General features: G+C 37.0%; 1 protein-coding gene and 1 long non-coding RNA gene across 2 annotated transcripts; one reads left to right on the top strand and one right to left on the bottom strand.

The window, feature by feature from the left end:
* Positions 1 to 414: 414 nt before the first annotated feature.
* Positions 415 to 2,480, bottom strand: LOC110854543 (subtilisin DY). The gene is made up of 5 exons (XM_022102983.2): positions 1,809 to 2,480; positions 1,688 to 1,742; positions 1,241 to 1,300; positions 630 to 1,165; positions 415 to 566 (listed from the first exon to the last, which is right to left on the bottom strand). The coding sequence occupies exons 1-5, from the start codon at positions 2,434 to 2,436 to the stop codon at positions 526 to 528; spliced, it is 1,320 nt and encodes a 439-aa protein (XP_021958675.1). The 5' UTR covers positions 2,437 to 2,480; the 3' UTR covers positions 415 to 525.
* A 5,088-nt stretch (positions 2,481 to 7,568) lies between these two features.
* On the top strand, positions 7,569 to 8,444 carry LOC110854807. The gene is made up of 2 exons (XR_002548375.2): positions 7,569 to 8,056; positions 8,307 to 8,444. It is a non-coding gene; the product is annotated as an uncharacterized LOC110854807 (long non-coding RNA).
* The last annotated feature ends 10,885 nt before the right edge of the window (positions 8,445 to 19,329 follow it).

Here is a 19,329-nt window from a genome sequence, read left to right as displayed (position 1 = left end):
TAAACGTGGCTGTCCAGTTAGATTCAGGAATTATTAAAATTAAAAATGGGATGAAGCGTTCCAAGAAGGTAACCTGGATGAGGCAGCAAATTATTTTGGACATGATATTAGAATGATATTAAAAGAATGATATTTTTCATTATTGTCATGATGGCTCTTTCATTTGTTTGACCATTCTGCTGTTTGTTGGCCTGTACTACAAAGAGTCCATTGAAAATGCAGTTTCTAAAATTTGGAGTTGAGGCATTTGCAAGGTGCTGCTGTGGAGGTGAGGCTGAAGACGGAAGTTACAAATCATCAGCACCAACTATTTATTGCATGTAAATGCAGATGCCAGTGTACAGTTGAATGACCTTTCACAAAAAGTGTAGGTTTAGGCTCATAAATAAAGTGTAGGTGAGTCAGGACCACACATTTTGTAATGACGTTTCCACTAACAAACATGATTTTACTTGAGATTTTTAAGTGTTAACAATAAATTAAATTATAAATTTTTTGATGCACATAGATCCGATCTGTAAAAATTTACATTCCCAAGGCTCTCCCCACATCAATTTTTCCGTACCCTAAGCGCAAATATTAAATTTAGTCAGCTTACTCTTTACCAAAAATTATATTAGAAGCCTTACCATAAGCACAATTGGGATAATCCACGCCTGGGGTGACCAGTCCACACGCTCTGTCCGCCGCGGTAATAGCGGGCTTAATCGTATTCGCGGTAAGGGCGCTACGAACCTGGGAATAGGACCAGCTCGGGTTGACCGCCTTGATAAGCAGGACGGCCCCCGCGGCGTGTGGGGTGGCCATTGAGGTCCCGGACATGGTGGCATAATTGTTTGCTCCCGTTCCACAGGAAACAATTGAACTACCCGGGGCGGCAATTTCTGGTTTGAGCACGCTCGTAGTGGAAGGTCCCCTCGAGGAGAAGGAGGACATCGCATTAGTTGAAGTTGTTGACCCAACGGAGATCAGGTTGCCCTGATCCCCCGGGGAATTAGCCGTCCGACAGGCGGATCCTTCGTTTCCAATCGCGAAGACGGGGATGATCCCAGCATTTTGCCATGTGGAGACCTGGCTGTTGTACCACGTGTTGCCTTGACCACCGCCCCACGAGTTTGAGACGACTGTGGGTCTCGGGCTGGCTGTGGTCATGAATTGAGCGCACCTGAGGAGAAATATTTAGTTATGAAATTGTATCTTAAGATTTTTATGAAATTGTTTATATTTATTTTTAGCTCACGTGGTAAGGGCCGATTCAGATCCGGAGCCCTGATGGTTAAGTCCTCGACAGGCGATCCACCTGGTAAATTGGGTGAAATTTGATTAACATAGGGCTTAATTACTCATCACCAAAATCGACAAAAATCAACAAATTTTTATCCAGCTCTCAGCCATGGGAATTTATTTTAAATTTCTTAACCTTAAACTGGTAGTCAGAAAAATTTATTACTATAATTATGGCTAGGTTTTTAAGCCAGTTTTGAAGAGTTCAAAATTATATTTGACAGCTTGTTAGACTTGAGAAGAGCTTAAAATGCTGCTGACATCTGGAGTCTATCAAAATATTTTTTTTATATGTGGAGACGACCTGCTCTGCAAATTTGATGTCCAGAATTTAAATAAATTCCCAATGACGAGAAATGATTCAAAATTTGGGAATAATAAGCAAAATTTAACTCATTTATACCTCGCGCCAGGCGCGCATCCAACTCCATTCGCTCTGCCAAGGATAGACCCGGCACCTGTAGATTATAAAGACTCAGTAATCAAAAATTATTAATTTTTCTGTTTCGTATAATTTTATTTACAATGGCTCCCATGTCCATTTTGATCCGTGGGTCTCGCCGTGCTGTAATAAGGATCTCGCCACGCCCCCGCATATCCCCCTGATAGCGCGGTATGTCCCTCGTTAACTCCGGTATCAATAATCCCCGCGACCGTACCTTCACCTTGGGTACGTGACCAGACCGCGTTACACCGAATATTTGAAATTCCCCACTGCACCGTCTGTGTGATTTCGGTGTCATTATTGTGCACGATGGTTGGATAGATGGAGGTCATGTGCTCTTCCCGAACTACAAAGTCACCCGGTACGGCGCCTAACATTTGCAGAGCGGGAACCGTAACGTCCTTGACCAGGATGATATTTGAAGCCCAAAACGTTTCGTGCGCGAGACTAAGTTCGCTCAGTCGAGTGACGAATGGCGCCTGCGCAGCGGAGGTGAGACCTTCCAACATGGCGACGAGGGCGTTGACCTTCATGTCGCCGGACAACGATTGGAGGGCGGCGTGGGAATCGATCTGGTCCATGATTTGAGGGAGCTCGATAATCACGTTGGTGACCTGACCCGATTCGACCTTGGAGATAAGGTCGATGTCCATCGTCCCTGCGGATGCAAGGGCCAAACAGGCCGCGAGAAAGGCGAAGGTCTTCATTCTATTTGCTTGGGATCTGTTAGATTTTGATGACTGGATGCGGAGTATCGGGAAAAACGCGGTTTTATACCCGCAGTCACATCATAAAAATGTGTGCATCTCATTAGGAATTGAAAACAATTTAATCCGGTAAATCCTACAAAAGCTTAATTTAGCAGCAACCTCGGGATTTGAGGTGGTATCATTCCATTGTGTTCGAGTTTCAAATCGATTATTGGGATTTTCAAGCCAAACAACAACTAGGTGCTTGTGAGTGGAACCTTACACTCTTAGAAATCTGGTGTTGAAATGATACGCATATGAAATGTGGTATTGGTAAGTAATGCCGAATAATTAGCTGGGCATTAAAGTGTTGGTAGCAAATTTTTATAGACCGGTAGAATTTTTTTTACCAAATCGTAGTGACTTTAATACTGAGAAGTGGTTACCAGCGTGAATATTTATACGTACCAGAGTTTTAACGGTGTACCCTTGCTTAATTATCTATTGACCTTTATTTGCCTAATTTATGCAGATACAGGGATTAAGGAATTAAACCTAATCCGATCATGCTGGTATTTACCCAAAGTAATATGTAACCAAATTCACTGTATTAATCGGCGTTTGTACTACCTAAAATGTTTTCCCGATTAATTATTTAATGATCTCATGATGGTAGGGATTTATAAATAGATAATTTATTATCGGTTGACATTGATGCATCGATATGTATACTTGCATATTCCTATTTGAAAGCAATTCTTTGCAAAGGATTAGTCAGTGCACGTGGTGAATGCATGGTGCATACAAAGATTTATTTATTATTAAATGGTCAAGTATTTACATACTTTTTACTTCACATACGTACAATTAATAACCACATGCATAATAAAATAACATCATTATTTTTTTTACTAAATGCCCATTCTACAGACTTACAAATTATTTTACCTAAGGGGCGATCCATAAATTATGTCACGCAAAAAAGCCCTTTTTTAAGACCCCCCCTCCCCTGTTGTCACGCCTTTGTCACGCTCGTTGTGACCCCTCCCCCTTCCCCTCCTGTCACGTCACGCCTGAAAATCTGAATTTTTCCGATAGCAAGAATTTCAAATAAGTTGTAAAAAAACACCAAATTTTTCAGTTTTCTTGTGTTACTGCTACACATTTTATAGTTGTTAACATTTTTGAATCATGCAAGTTGTCTCCAATCCCTACACAGTTTTGAAACTATGAAAAATAAGGTTCTTTCGGACGAATTTTTAAATTGTGCAAATTTTTGGAGATTTAGTAATGTTTTTTTTAAATTGTTGCATGCATTTTTGGAAAATTATGACGATTTTTTGAACTTATGCAAACTTTATGGCATCATGAATTTTTAATTTTTTTTAAACTTACAAACAATTGGGTATTTTGAAAATTATTTAAAGGTTTAAACAAAATTTAGAAACTCGGCTGAATATCTCAAAATCTAAAACTTGGTTGAAATTTTGGATTTTTTGGATCAAGGGTTTCATATATTGGGATCGGTGTTTCTTTTTGTGCGCACGAAATTATTATTATGCATGCACGGTGCATAAAAATGCATAAAAATGCATAAAAACGCCTAAAAATGCACGAAAATGAATAAAAATGCAATTTATGCAGGAAATACAGTGTCGGACAGATGTCTACGTCCACATAGTCGCGTCAATTTCATTTTCAAATTGTCACTGAACTACTGAACCAATTTTCATCATTGATATATCAAATTCTCACAAATTTAACGTAATTTCATAAAACATATGAGTTATTTCTGAAAATTCTGGGAAAACTGAGAATCATAGTGCAGAGCGAGAGAGGATGAAATTTGAGCGGACAAAAGTCTACGTCCTCTTCACTTTAATTGTCAACAACAAAAATCTCTCCAATTTATAAAATCAGGTAACTTAATAAATCTATCAATAACATATGCCGCATTAATTTTTAAATAATTTTCTTCCAGAAAAATATGATGGCGTCGACACGCAAGGAAATTCCTATCGCTATTCGAGATCTTGTCATTCAGGACTGGAAGGGTGGACAAAAAGGGGGCTGTCGCAGAGACAAATATGGACCAAGTATAAATTAGCAAGGACAACCATCCAGACAATCATTAAGAACTTTAAAGCTAATGGTTCAGTCCAAAACAAGGTCAGAAGTGGTCGAAAACCCATTTTGGCTCACCGAGAAGTACGCCACGTGCTCAACAAAGTCAACGTTACACCCTCACTTAGTGCTCCAAAGCTATCTACCGAGATCAAGGAGATGTTCGACAAACAAGTTAGTCCTAGGACCATCCAAAGAACACTGAACAAGGGAAATTTGAAATCCCACAGAGCAGTCCAGAAGCCTCTTATTGTACCGAGGAATGCAACCAAACGAGTGAAGTTTGCCAGAGACCACATTTCCAAGCCACAAACATTCTGGGACATATTTTATGGACTGACGAGTCAAAGTTCAATGTCTTTGGGTCAGATGGGCGTCGTAGAGTGTGGAGATATCCAAAACAAGCTTTGAATCCAAAAAATCTCAACCCCACAGTTAATCACGGCGGCGGGTCGGTAATGGTGTGGGGATGCATGGCTTCAAGTGGGGCAGGAAAAATGGAATTTGTTGACGGAATTATGGACCAATACAAGTACCAGGGAATACTTGACCGTAATATCCAGGAATCTGTTCGAAAACTTGGACTTGGACGACGATTTGTCTTCCAACAAGACAACGATCCGAAACACTCTGCCACGTACACCATGGAATACTTCAAGAAAAAAAAATTTCGAAGCTAGAATGGCCTCCCCAATCTCCAGACTTGAATCCCATTGAGCATCTGTGGGACCACATTGAAAGAGAAATAAGAAAACAATCTTTTTCATTAATTCCGGGCCTTAAATCCAGAATTCGTGAAGTTTGGGAAACCATTTCGGAAGATGTGACCAAGAATTTGGTAAACTCTATGACTCGACGCCTTGAAGCCGTCCTTAAAGCGAACGGAGGCCCAACCAAATATTAAAAATTAATTGTTATAACATTCCTTATAAATTACAGTTTTTTTTGTATGTTTTCTCTTACTGGACGTTGACTTTTGTCCATCCAATTGTTTTCATTTTGAATTAAAATACATCTCTGGCCTAAAATAAATTTTTTAGCGGAAAACTAATAATGTGCTATGAAATTACGTTAAATTTGTGAGAATTTGATATATCAATGATGAAAATTGGTTCAGTAGTTCAGTGACAATTTGAGAATGAAATTGACGCGACTATGTGGACGTAGACATCTGTCCGACACTGTATCATATTTTCAAGAAATTTTATATTTTTCTACCCTGCCAAATGGGGGTAAGATTCAGCTATCTGAATCTCTATACTGGTTTGAAACCTTACCACACCATTTGGCAGCCCGAGTCGCAGCTTATGTATCCTGCCATGCGCTAGTAAAACTTATCCTATCTAGGTATTTGGTATTTGGTACACATATCGAGTAACACGGAATTATTATTCGGCAAGAAAATTTCAAACAAATGACACGTATTTGTTTTGTTACAAAATACAAGCCCGTATTCAGCCGTTCATTCATTTTCATTTTTGAAATTGTCATTCATTTTTTGTATTGAAGAATGAAAAATATGTGTATATGTACTAAAAAGTACTGAAATGGTGACGAAAATATCATAAAAAGCACATAGATCTCTCAATTAATCGAATATTTAGAAAAAGCGCATTATTCCAATATTATTTGCATGTAAATTATTTTCGTGCATTTTCGTGCATTTTCATGCACTTTTTCAGATTTCTAGTGGGTGTTATTAAAAGTTTAAAATCATTTTCGTGCACTAATTTCGTGGAGGTGTTATTTAACAGCAGAAACACTGATTGGGATGGACATATATTTCTAAATAATTGCGAAACTAGTTTGGTCCTAGTCGAAGAATTAAAATGAGTTAACGCTTGCATTAAGTCAGACCTGGGAAACGTGATGTCACGGACCGGCCGAACCCCCCCTCCCCATAGGTCACATTTTGTCACGGAAGCTTGGAACCCCTCCCCCCCATCTTCAGCGTGACATAATTTATGGACCATTCCTAAATCCTTCCCGGTGTATATTGAAATTTTAGTGTAGGTACTCATTTGACATTTTACTTTATGCAGACAAAACAGATTTTTCAAAAACTACTTTAATAGGTATTAAAGTTTAGAAACTGGTCAAATGTTTACGATTTGGCTTTCTCACTTTCAAAAAATCGTGATAAGACAGACAACTTATGGATGAGGTCGTGACACCTTTTCATGCAAATTTCTTTTCAAGAGATGCAATGTTAGTAACATTATGTTATTCTCATTACGCTCGAGCGTAATGAGAATAACATAATGTCATAACATAATTTTCATATTAACATAACATATGTTATTAACATAATAACATTAACATAATAACATTAAAATATGTTATTAACATAATAACATAATTTTCAGGAGAGCGCGCTCTCCTGAAAAGTTTAAAAAAGTCCCAGGCCGTCCGTTTCTCTCAACTTTGTTACGTATTTTATCCAAGTGTTTATTTAATTACACTGGCATCATTTCCTGATTTTCTTTGCGTATACCGACACGCGGTCGTAAGAATTTATCAGATGTCAACGGATATTACGTTGGTTGGTATATTTTTCTAAGCTGTTTTATGGCATAAATTCATTTCTTATTAGTGTCATTATTGCTTATTGATAATTTTAAATTTTAAAAAATACAACAAATTTCTGTCTCCTCAGCGAGACATAAATATTTAGTCCTTATGTATGTAGACAGATTCCAACAAACACTTTCAAATACATATGCATGTCCTGTCGCGTACGTTACGTAATTACACACTCGTAAATAAGTAAACATTTGTCATGTATGTATGTACATACCTAAATATATAACTGAAGCATCGCAGTGAACCACTTTACCCTCAATGAGCACCATTTTATATGCATATGTATATGTATGTATATATGTATGCACATAGGTACCTAAATATGTACATATGTAAATATGTCATATGCCTGTCATATGTTGATGCATGTCCCATTTTCTTTACCAACGAGCAACAGTTCATCGATACGGAAGTCTGGTTAGCGCACGTGTACACTCTTAAAAATAATGTCACTCTAAAGTAAATACCGTAGTGTTTTTTAGCTATAGATAAATACTGCCCGGATGGAGACAAATTATGACTGGCGGGTGTTAATTTTATCACTACCACTATATGTGAGAAACATCATTACCGCGCGGTGAAGCTAATGTTCGATGACGATTAACGTCAGGTTTTTAAGAGTGTGTACATATGTATTGATTATCAGAAAGCTAAATATTTACGCATTATTTTCCTCGTCTCTGGTCTCGTCACGCACGAGTCGAGTGGCAAGTTCCATTCTGCTTTCTATTTGGTGACGAGATCCATTTGGTTTTAAACGTATCCCATTTTTTAAAAAACTAAGATAAAAAATTTTTCACATTCACAATGCTTAAAATTATTTCGTCAATCTGCGTCAAAATTATCACAACATTCATGAAAGTTGTCAGTTTTCTAATATTTTTTGGAGTTGCTGTGGAAATCGCGTATATAGAAAAGGACAGATATTGTGGTAAGAAAAATGTATCTTGGTTGAATAACAATAAAATACAATATTTCTTAGGGAACGTCCACATATTACGTCAAGAAAATAGGGGGCGGATGGTTTTGGGTCGCTTATCTTACTCGCGATAAGCTTAACATGAGTAGGATAATGAAGTGGTGCGTGGGTGGTGTAAAAATTGGCGTTTTTAGATGACATAATGTATGGACGTTCCCTTATTAACCAGTTCATAAGTAAGTAATTGATATATTTTTCACAGAGCGGTTACGAGGACCATACCGACCCGATCCTGTCGTCAACGGATTTCTTTGTTCGACTGAAATGGCAATATCATAAGAGCTAATGTTATTTGTGTGCCAGATTAATATCAATTATCATTAAATTCGCTGAAGAGTAATTTACTGTCGCCTGTTGCTACTTATTTATTTACTTATATACAACGTGTACGATGGACTTGCTCCTGGCATGTTTTTTTTGCAACATGTAAAATTCAACGTCATCATTTTAGTGGTTTAGGTTTTTTTATCTTACCCATTTTAAAATTCCCTACCCCTTAATATTTACGTTGGGTGGGTGGGTGCTGAAATCGAGAATTTCTGATGACAGTATATACTATATATGGATGCCCCCTACTACATAACCTTCCAGGTCGAAACTCGGGACAGATTTTTGTAAATCTTAGAATAAATAAAGCTCCATTTTCCACACATGAATCATTGCATCCATGAAATATTTGCACACATAGGTACTTAAATCAAATACACTGTTAGAAATCTGTGCATATACATACATACATTATGTACCTATACATAGTCACGCAGGTATTTTTTATTTCTTCTAATCAATTCATTATAATTTGATTGTCATGTGCAAAGAAAAAATATATTTATTAACTTGATAATTGTTGAATAACTATCATACATATTGAAGTTGTCAAATGAATTTAGGAAATATGGGTTGAATGAATTTGAGATAAGGATGAAAATGTCAGTAAATGTGATTAGTGGGGTCGTCTATATATAACGTCATAAAAAATTATCGATTTTAGCACCCACCTACTCAACGAAAACATTAAGGGATAAGTAATTTTAACATGGGAAGGATAGGAAGAACTGAGCCATCCACCCACTAAAACGATGACGTAATATATGGACGTTCCCTACACATAATGATCTCTTGGAGCCCGAGTTGTCCAATCATCATGTTATTATGATGATTTACACCGCATGCTTTTTTAAATGAGTATTAAACATACTGACACATATATTTATGACAAATGTAAATGTTTTTTTATTAATTTGTTTGAATAAAGCCAATACACAAACCAAATATCTATACTCTTGCTCTTTAAGAGTAAAGAGTAAGAATTAAATGATTCGACAAGCAGATCCGCCGACTATTTCAAAAGTACAAATACTCTATTGGATTATGTTCCCCACATGAAACGAATTAAAACTTAGCATTTTTTCGGGCGCCAAAATTTCCTTTGGGGGGGTTATGAGAATAATGGAAGATAAATGTGGTGCACATAGGGCACAGCATATCTATGAAATGGGTTGATGAAATTTCAAAAACAAAATTTTGTTACACTCTCTGGATCAGTACCCCGATAGGTTTTTCGAACTGAGGTGGAATTCCGACTTTGAGGGGTTTTTCACAGCGACGCAAAATTGACTCAGAAATTAATTTTTCGCTATAACGAAAAAGTATGACGAAATGTTCATACATTAGCTTTTAATGCTAATGGCATCACCAATTTTTACTACATTGCAAATTATTAGTAGTAGAATAAAGGTTAAATTACCCAGAAAGTCGAAATCGACCTGCGTGACCTTCTTTCGGGGACCGAAAGGTCAAAATGTCAAAGGTCACGGAGCCATATAAATGGGGTATCATTGGAAAGGTATTGACGAGTGGATTAAGAATATATATACTTTGTGGGGTCTGAAACCACTCCATGCAAACATAGAGCCAAAAGAATATTTTTGAGTTTTTCCCATGCATGCTTCCGTGCTAGCTCCCAATCCACTGCTGTGTTAAATTCTGGACAACTGCCGATTTTCGTTCTTTGGCCTCTAGACTTGCAGGGAGTGGTTTCAGACCCCACAAAGTATACATATTCTGAATCCAATACCTTTCCAACGATACCCCATTTATGGGGTAATGTGACCTTTGACATTGTGACCTTTCGATCCCCGAAAAAGGTCACGCATGTCGATTTCGACTTTCTTTGTAATTTAACCTTTATTCTACTACTAATAATTTGCAACGTAGTAAAAATTGGTGAAAAGCTAATGTATGAACATTTCGTCATACTTTTTCGTTATAGCGAAAAATTAATTTCTGAGTCAATTTTGCGTCGCTGTGAAAAACCCCTCAAAGTCGGAATTCCACCTCAGTTCGAAAAACCTATCGGGGTACTGATCCAGAGAGTGTAACAAAATTTTGTTTTTGAAATTTCATCAACCCATTTCATAGATATGCTGTGCCCTATGTGCACCACATTTATCTCCCATTATTCTCATAACCCCCCCAAAGGAAATTTTGGCGCCCGAAAAAATGCTAAGTTTTAATTCGTTTCATGTGGGGAACATAATCCAATAGAGTATTTGTACTTTTGAAATAGTCGGCGGATCTGCTTGTCGAATCATTTAATTCTTACTCTAAACCAGCCTTGTCTCGGAAGTCCACGGTCAAGATGGGGTTAAGCTTGTGAACTGTTCTGGATGAAAATAAATTATGGTAGGGCGCCACCAGATTCGCTCTTCGTTTCTGAAAGTAATCAAAATCGAAAATATTAGCATTATGACATGGGTGACAAGCCGCCTTACGGTACAAGTAACACGGGGGAGGGTCCAAAAAAATTGGAATTGGGCGTGAAACAATTTATAGACATTCCATTAGTAGGTGTCTTGAATTGTATGTATGAACATACATATCACAGGGTAAGGAAAACCCAGAGGTTTTGGTAATGAAAACCCATACCCAGGGGTTTTACGTACGTTTATGGTTTTTCGGGGTATTGGGGTCAAATTGAGTCATGACCTGGGCCCAATTTTTCATGGTCACGCTTTTCACTTTTCACTTTTCACTCTGCATTTTAGGAAAAGTGAAAAGGCAGAGCGTTTTTTATGCATCGTGAACTCTGCACTTTTCACTCTGCAGAAAAAGGTCAAATGCAAAGAGATTTTGCAGAGTAACATTTTCTCCCCTCTCAAAATTATGGCTCCGTGCAGAATTATCCCTGCGATTTATAAAATTATTTAACTAACTAATTTGCACAATTTCTGGTCCATCTTCCGAATCTTTCTAATTACTAATTAATGTCAATTATAAAATCGTTAACAAAAGTCCTTGAATTAGTTTATCTTAATTAATATTAATAAATTCATTGCAAAAATTGATTCTATCAATTTATTTATAGGTTAGAAAGGCGTTGGTAGAAATTTTAAACAGTATAATTTTCATGATTATGGTCCGTGCGTGGAACTACGACAAATTGCAAAACTCTTAGCACGCAGATTCTTCTTTAAATATGCATATCTACGAACGGCTTCCTAGCCTATTTAAAATTAAGAAGCAACTTTTGTAGTGAACTTATTAATATCAATTCAGATAGGATTAATATGGTATACAAATAAAGCAATTATTTTGAAAAATGTATCACGAGAAGCGAGAGTTTTGAGAAAAATTCAACTGCAAAATGCACCGATTTTACTCCCTGCTTTGTCTTTTTCGGATGCAAATATTGCAAATTTCATACTAGTTAAATTTTTGATCGATTGACACTACTTTGGTCGAAATCTGTGAGAATATGTGCGTTGGGAGACCTCCATTGTTGCTCAATCTAACAATGATGAGGTGTGGAGTTGATTATCGCCGATTTTTACCGGACTAATTTTAAATTGTTCACGCTTATAAATAAGCGGATGTTTGGGGGTTTCCAAAATGTGAATGTTTTCGCCAGTTACGGAATTTAAAAAAATCAGAATTTTTCAGCACGCTGTCACTTTTAGAATTTTAACCCGATTTCAAACATCTAACATAATTTTTGGTAAGAAGCACTATAAAACTTCATTTTATGAAATTTTACGTTATTTATGTTATTTCTAAGTTTTTTAAAATTACAAATTTTTTTAATGGGGTTTTTATAATTTAAGAGCAATTCTGAGAACAAACTGTGCTTCATTTTTTAGATCGGGTTATCTAAAATTCAAAAAGTGACAGCGTTTTGACAAATTCTGATTTGCCGATTTTTTAAAAATTCCACTACGGGTGAAAACATACGCATTCTGAAAAACGCAAAAAAATATAGGTCGGCATATTTCTGAGCGTGGCAATTTAAAATTACTCCAGTCAAAATCGGAGATAACCAAGATACACCTCCTCATTGTAAGTAAATGCTGGCAATAAATAACTATTTATGCAAATAGTGAGGAGTGAAAGTCAAAGTAATATTCCGAATTATATTTCACGAAAGGGAGCGACATTGACGGAGCCGGAGTAAAAGTTTTGAAAAGTGAGGAGTGAAGTGCCTCTTGACCTTTTGCACTTTTTTGTGCAAAGTGTAGAGAATATTTTGCAGAGCGACACGTTGAAAAACGGGTCCCTTCTCTGCACTTTTCAAAACCTCTGCGGTTTCGACTTTTCACTTTTCACTTTTCACTTTGCAAATCGCGGTCGCTGAAAAACCCTCTGCTTTGCAAAATTGGTGAAAAGTTGAAAAGTGCAGAGTGAAAAGTACCATGAAAAATGGGGCCCTGGTGTATTTAGTTGTGAAAATAATCTGCCTTTTTATTAATTATGCAATAAACCAGCTTTTTAATTCAATTTTTATAACTAATTAATTTTTAGAATGTCCTAGTCCTACATTTTACTCAACTTGAAACACTCGACTACTTGCGAGTATTGCTCGTATTTTCTACCAAAAACCCACAAAAACAAGCAAAACCACAACAGCGACAAAATTCGGGGTACTTAGCATACAGTGATACATATTTATGTTGCAAAAGATAGGAAAGGAACAAGCCTGGCATATCCATAAACAACTTACCATTCAGACGCGTAACATTTTCAAATGACAGTGTTATCTCAAATTTCTTTTTCTTTCCCTTTCCTTTGCCATCTTTGGGTTCCCCCGTGACAGCCGTCTGAGCCCCGGAAGGGTCATCGGTTCCTGCTGTTAATTCAAGACCAATACTTAGACATTTCGCGCCACTTTCTCATATTGCCCGTCTTTAATATCATCTAAATAGTATGTACATGTATATGCTACTGGTAAACTTTTAAACTTCCAGAATTAAAATGAGACCACACAGTATTCAAATAATACTTTGCCAATTTGGTATTGATAAGTAGTACCGCGTAGTATCCAATATTTAGAGAGGCTTAGTTTGACCATATCGGTAACGAAGTTTGTACCGGCTGGTGTACATAATTTAATACCATGCAGGAGCAACTTTAACACCAGGAAATAAATATATCAATGACTATGTATGCATTTATACCATATTTCTAACAGTGAAAAATCCTACCACTTATTCCATCCGAGTCTGCCGGGTGTGCCAAGATGACCAGCAGGGCAGCCACGAGGACGACCAAAACTAAGACCAGAGTTGTTTTACCACCCATTTTTACCCAGCCTGAGGGATAAAGTTTCATTAATGGCGTTGTTACGTTTTGTGTGGGGATTTACATAGTTTACCTGACTCAATTTACGTACCTTTAATTAATACTCGACGCTTCTTAATGACGAAGTTATATGTTGTGAATGATTCAATTGTGGGGGTGGATAATACATACGTTTGAATGAATGCATGTACATATGACCTACTAAAATTCAATTGTTTAAAGCCAAATATTGATCTATGTGCATACATATGTTGAAGACCCCAGTTTAATTTTAATGCACCAGAATTTAAGCTGAATGACAACAAAATATTTTCCAATGCAACTTGTGACTCAGGTCGATTGTTTCATGCATTTTTATTCAAACTAAGGTTACTTCCTGGCACACGATAAGGTATATATGGATAGATAGCTCAGCTCGCGGTGGTGGCTCTGAAATGTGCGAAAAACACATTTTGAGCATGCTTAAATTCGTTTTATCCCATTTCGGGGTCGTGGGTTCCAATACTAGTCGGGGCAATTGCTTTTTTTGCATTTTTGTTTACTGGCTTAGACAGTATTTGGGACAGAGGTTTAAAAAATGACCACTATTTTGACCAATGATTAACTGCTTCAAATTTGCTCATGTTTATTGCATATTAAGCATATATGCAAATTCATATTTACCTGTATGTATAAATACTTAAACTCAAATTTTTTGGGGGTAATGTAAGATTTCTAGCTTTTAGCGAATGTTGAATTCGATCATTTTGTTAGCTTCGCACAGTGCTAGGGAGCCATCCTAGCTAGCAACCCTAGAATCTTAGTTAGCAACCCTAGCTAACAATCCTAGCTAGCCATCCTAGGTAGCAATCCTAGCTAGCCATCCTAGGTAGCAATCCTAGCTAGCCATCCTAGGTAGCAATCCTAGCTAGCCAGCCTAGGTAGCAATCCTAGCTAGCCATCCTAGGTAGCAATCCTAGCTAGCCATCCTAGGTAGCAATCCTAGCTAGCCATCCTAGGTAGCAATCCTACCTAGCCATCCTAAATATCTTTACTAGCTAGCTATCCTACCTAGCTACCACAATATGGAGCATTATAATTTTACCCTAATAATTAATAATTAGTATTAATTAGTGCTCCGAAAATTTAGCACCTTACATAAAAACATTGATATTCGCTATTCTACAAGAAAAACTACAAATCTTACAATACCTTAAAAATTTTCCGCCTGGGGGAAGTAAGACAAGGTCTTAAAATTCTCTAAAACGTCCAAAAATAGAATAAAAATTTTAACCTCTGACCTTTTTTATGACCTTAATATACGTTTGCCGGTGTTAATAAGTTATTTTATATATTCCTGACCAGTATGAAGAACCCTTCATTTTGGTGTATCACATTTCCCTATCGGAGAGGAGTCCCTGTGATTGTTTTACACCTTGAATTTTATAAACTATTTTTATTGAGAACAAAATTGACATCGGTTGATAAATTTGACTATATATCGTTATTTTGAATAAGTTATACCCCATACAATGAAAAATTTTCATTCAGATCATTTGTATTATTATGCACACTTTTCTGTGTGGACGTGCTGTGGTGCTAAGTGTTGGAAAGGCCCGTGCACCGCACCAAGTTGAGGCGAATTGAGCTATCTATCTAACAAAGCTACATTTCTCATCTGTGGTGCACTTCCTCGAAAAACGTGTTTTAACCGTACTTTTATAGAAAGGTCACGTTGCTTATTAAGTAGCTTCAGCTACTTTATGCAAAGACTTTGTCCGTCCGTCCGGCCGTCAGCAGGATAACGGGAGAACCGATCGAGATAATCGAAATCGGTTTTCGCCATCATACATAGGACCCCAGGGTGAGGATCCTATCAACTTTTGGGGTCAATCGGACCACCCCCCTTGGCGCCAGAGGGTGTGGTCAGGGCAAAATGAGATTTCTAGTGAAATTTAATCTATAGGTGATATAGAGTGGAATTAAGTGTTCCCGAGTTGTGCCACACCCCTTCGGCGCCAAGGGGTGTGGTCGGGGCAAAATGAGATTTTTATAAAAAATTAATCTATACATGAAAAAGAGTGAAATTAAGTGTTCCCGCGATGTCGTGGGAGTGGTTGGGGTGAAATAAGTCTGAAGCTACTTCCATATGCGCGTTTGCGACGGTTTATTTAATCATGTACATATGTATCCTTTTCATTTGTATGAAAAAAGTCGTCTGCTGAAAATAAACCGGATTTTATTTATGAAGCTACTCTATTTTTTGCAATGATGTGCAAAAAAATAAATTTATAGATTTAAAATAGCAAATAAAACTATTGCAAGTGCAGACCTCGGCAGAGTGTTGACAGGATCGGGTTGGAAACAAATCAGGGATTTATTCTATTTTTCGAAATCATGGCAAACGTTTCCGTCTTTCTTGTAAGTAAGAATCTTACTGTAAGATTATTATTTAATTACACTCTTAGAAATGTGCTAAACTCATTCAGGTGTTGATTTCTCCGTGTTAAAATTATACCTGCATAAATAGTTGTAAAAATTTGCAACCGATCTGACAAAAAGGAAATTAATCGTAGAGTGATGCAAGATTACTTCAAGATTACCATTGATTTTTAATAGTGTACTATTCTTCAAAAATACGAATAAATTGGACACATACATATGTACATATCTAGAATTTATTTAGTGAACCAAATGACATACAAATCAAATGTCATACATACATAATAATTTTTCCAAAGATTTCCGACGCTATTTTACATCTTGGAGTTGGCCTCCTTCTTACCTCAGTATTGGGGCAGATGGAAGGAAATAATTCGATTTTGCTGAAAAATGCTACCTCAACTTTGAGTCCTGGAATGATTTCGTATCTGGACGGAAGCAGAAATTTGGTAGCAATTCGAAATTCAAATATGTACTTTTGAGTATTTGAATAAGGGAATACGACTTGAATTTGTTTTACTAATTTCAGACGGAACGACAAAAAGAGCGTCGCGCACGACAGATGAATTATTGTGTCAATTTGCTAAACTATGCGGGCACGTATTACCCACAGTCTCAAATTTTCCCCGGCCCGTCGCCAAACTACGGCCCGAACTATTACCCGGATCAATATCAAGGATACCCGTACCCGGTATGCGACTACATACACTGTAAATAAAGTTGAGTAAAATTGCCACCAAAGCAACTATTGAGTAAAATTTACTCAAAGTTGAGCAAAAATCTTTCAACCTTGAGTAAATTTTACCTCTGTTAGCGTAAATTTTACTCAATAGTTGCTTTGGTGGCAATTTTACTCAAAATTGGGTAAATTTTAATCAAATTTATTTAGAGTGTACATATGTAGTATTCACATTGTATTTACATATGTTTGCATACTTCATGTTTGGTATTACTTATCAGTACCACTATGGTAGTGTGATGTACATACTTGAATCAATACCGCAATAACAGAGACGCTGAGCGAGTGTTCATGAAAAAAATATTGTAGCCTAGAAACGTAATCACAGTCTATGATTGTGCCATCTTGGCTGGACAAAAACATTTTATGAAATAGTCGAAATTATGATTCATTTCTGGCGCAGATATGAAACTCTTGTATGCGTTCAGTACAATGCCGGTTTAAGACTGAGGAGGACAACCCTTCACCGACAGAATCACCGATCTTGATGCCCTTTGGATATGTTGTAGTCCTAGGTGAGTCTAGCAAAAGTGAAGAAGGATTTCATTCAATGGCCCCATTTGCGCCCGCCACACCCACTCAAAGGTGCGAAAATACCCTGTTTTGGTTCATTAAAAAAATCACCAAAAATCCAATTTTGGTCGGATTTTCACAATTTAAGCATTTTTGTGACCCTAGATAGTTGCTTTATCATATCCAATAGCAAACTCAACTTTTTTTAAATTTTGATTTTTTCGAAATCTACGAAATTTTCGAAAATATTCAAAAAATTCAAAAAATTGAAATTCATGTCGGATACGATAAAACAACTATCTGGGATCAAAAAGGTGCAAAAATTATCAAATTATCATTAAAAATGGATTTTTGGTGAATTTTTTAATGCGACCAGTTTGGCATAAGATTCCTCTTTGAGTGGGTGTGGCGGGCGCAAATGGGGCCATGGAATGAAATCCTCCTTCACTTTTACTAGACTCACCTAGGACTACAACATATCCAAAGGGCATCAAGATCGGTGATTCTGTCGGTGAAGGGTTGTCCTCCTGAGATTTGTAATTCTGCATTTGATCAAAATTCAGACTAATATTTGATTTTCCCGCTGTGTTTACAATCACGAAACAAAATCATGTAATCCTATGCTCATCCTCTCTACATGTTATATTAATGCCGGATTGATACGATTGTACATATGTACACAATCCTATCTATCCAGAATTAAAACAATGCCAAGCGGTATTCAAACATACACTCTTAGCAAAACGGTATTGAATCATCACATATATGTACACTCTTAGAAAATTGGTATTGAAGCATTACCGACCGGAGTACATGTGTGACTCTACACTCTTAGCAAAACGGGGAGCCCACGACTTAGGATTAACCAAATTGTGATAAACCTTCCCCACAATGTGTAAACGTAACACTGGATAGTGAGGATTTAACACATTGTGGGGAAGATTTATCACAATGTGGGGTAAATATTATCACAATTTGGTTAAGTCATGTGGGCTCCCCGTTTGGTGATGATTCTATACCGTTTTGATAATATATATATTATAACGTGTTGTCATAGCTCGTTACCAGATTTCTAACACTCTATTTCCCCTAATTTAAGCAATACGGTCCACCCGCCGAGATGAAGAAGTGCTCCGATCTGGCCACACCACCCACTGCCGCGTTTACTCAAGACGAGTGCATCCGCCCTGAGAAGCACACGGGTCCTTACGTCTGCAACCTTTGGAAACAAGGTTCCACCTACACGGGAATTAATCCCGATCAGAAAGGCTACCCAAGAGGTTTCGTGGGCTATTGCTGTTGTCTTCGTGGTCCTGGGGTAACTTGTGCTAGGGCCCCGCTTTCAGGATGATCTTGCAAAAAAATAGTTTACTCAAATTATTAAGCCGAATTAAAAATGAATGTGCAAAAAATATTAAGTGCAATGCAATAAAGAAGGATACAGTAACGCTATGTACATAACTTTTGTGGAAATTATGGAATCCAGTATTAATTATTACATACGACAGAAATGCGATAAAAACTACGTATGCAAATATGTACATATGTATACAAGTAATCAAGGAATTGCGAATTTTGCGGATTTTTTTTGATACATTTTTTGCATACACATACACATACTCTGCGATACAACTTATACTATGAAATAAAAATTACTCAGTACTCAAGGTATTGTGATAGTCCGATTCATCTTGTATAATATTTATAAGTAGGGGTTCCAGTCCCGGGATTTTTCGGGATTTTATTCCCGGGATTTGAAGAACTGAAATCCCGGGATTTCGGGATTTTCAATTCGTCATTCAGAGCTGAAAATTACTTATAATTTACAATTTTAATAGCAATTTTACATTATTTTCGGTTATATGAAGATTGGTAAGAAAAGTTTCGATGACGTAACCATACAAATTGATCCTGGACTCGAAAATCGAAATGTTTAACAATATGGTTAGCCACATTTTTCTAACCCGTATACATATGT

The sequence above is a fragment of the Folsomia candida genome, unplaced genomic scaffold, assembly GCF_002217175.1.
Source record: "Folsomia candida strain VU population unplaced genomic scaffold, ASM221717v1 Fcan01_Sc010, whole genome shotgun sequence".
NCBI lineage: Eukaryota > Metazoa > Arthropoda > Collembola > Entomobryomorpha > Isotomidae > Folsomia > Folsomia candida.
The sequence above is the reverse complement of the archived record's forward strand: the minus strand, read 5'-3'. Positions and strand labels throughout refer to the sequence as shown.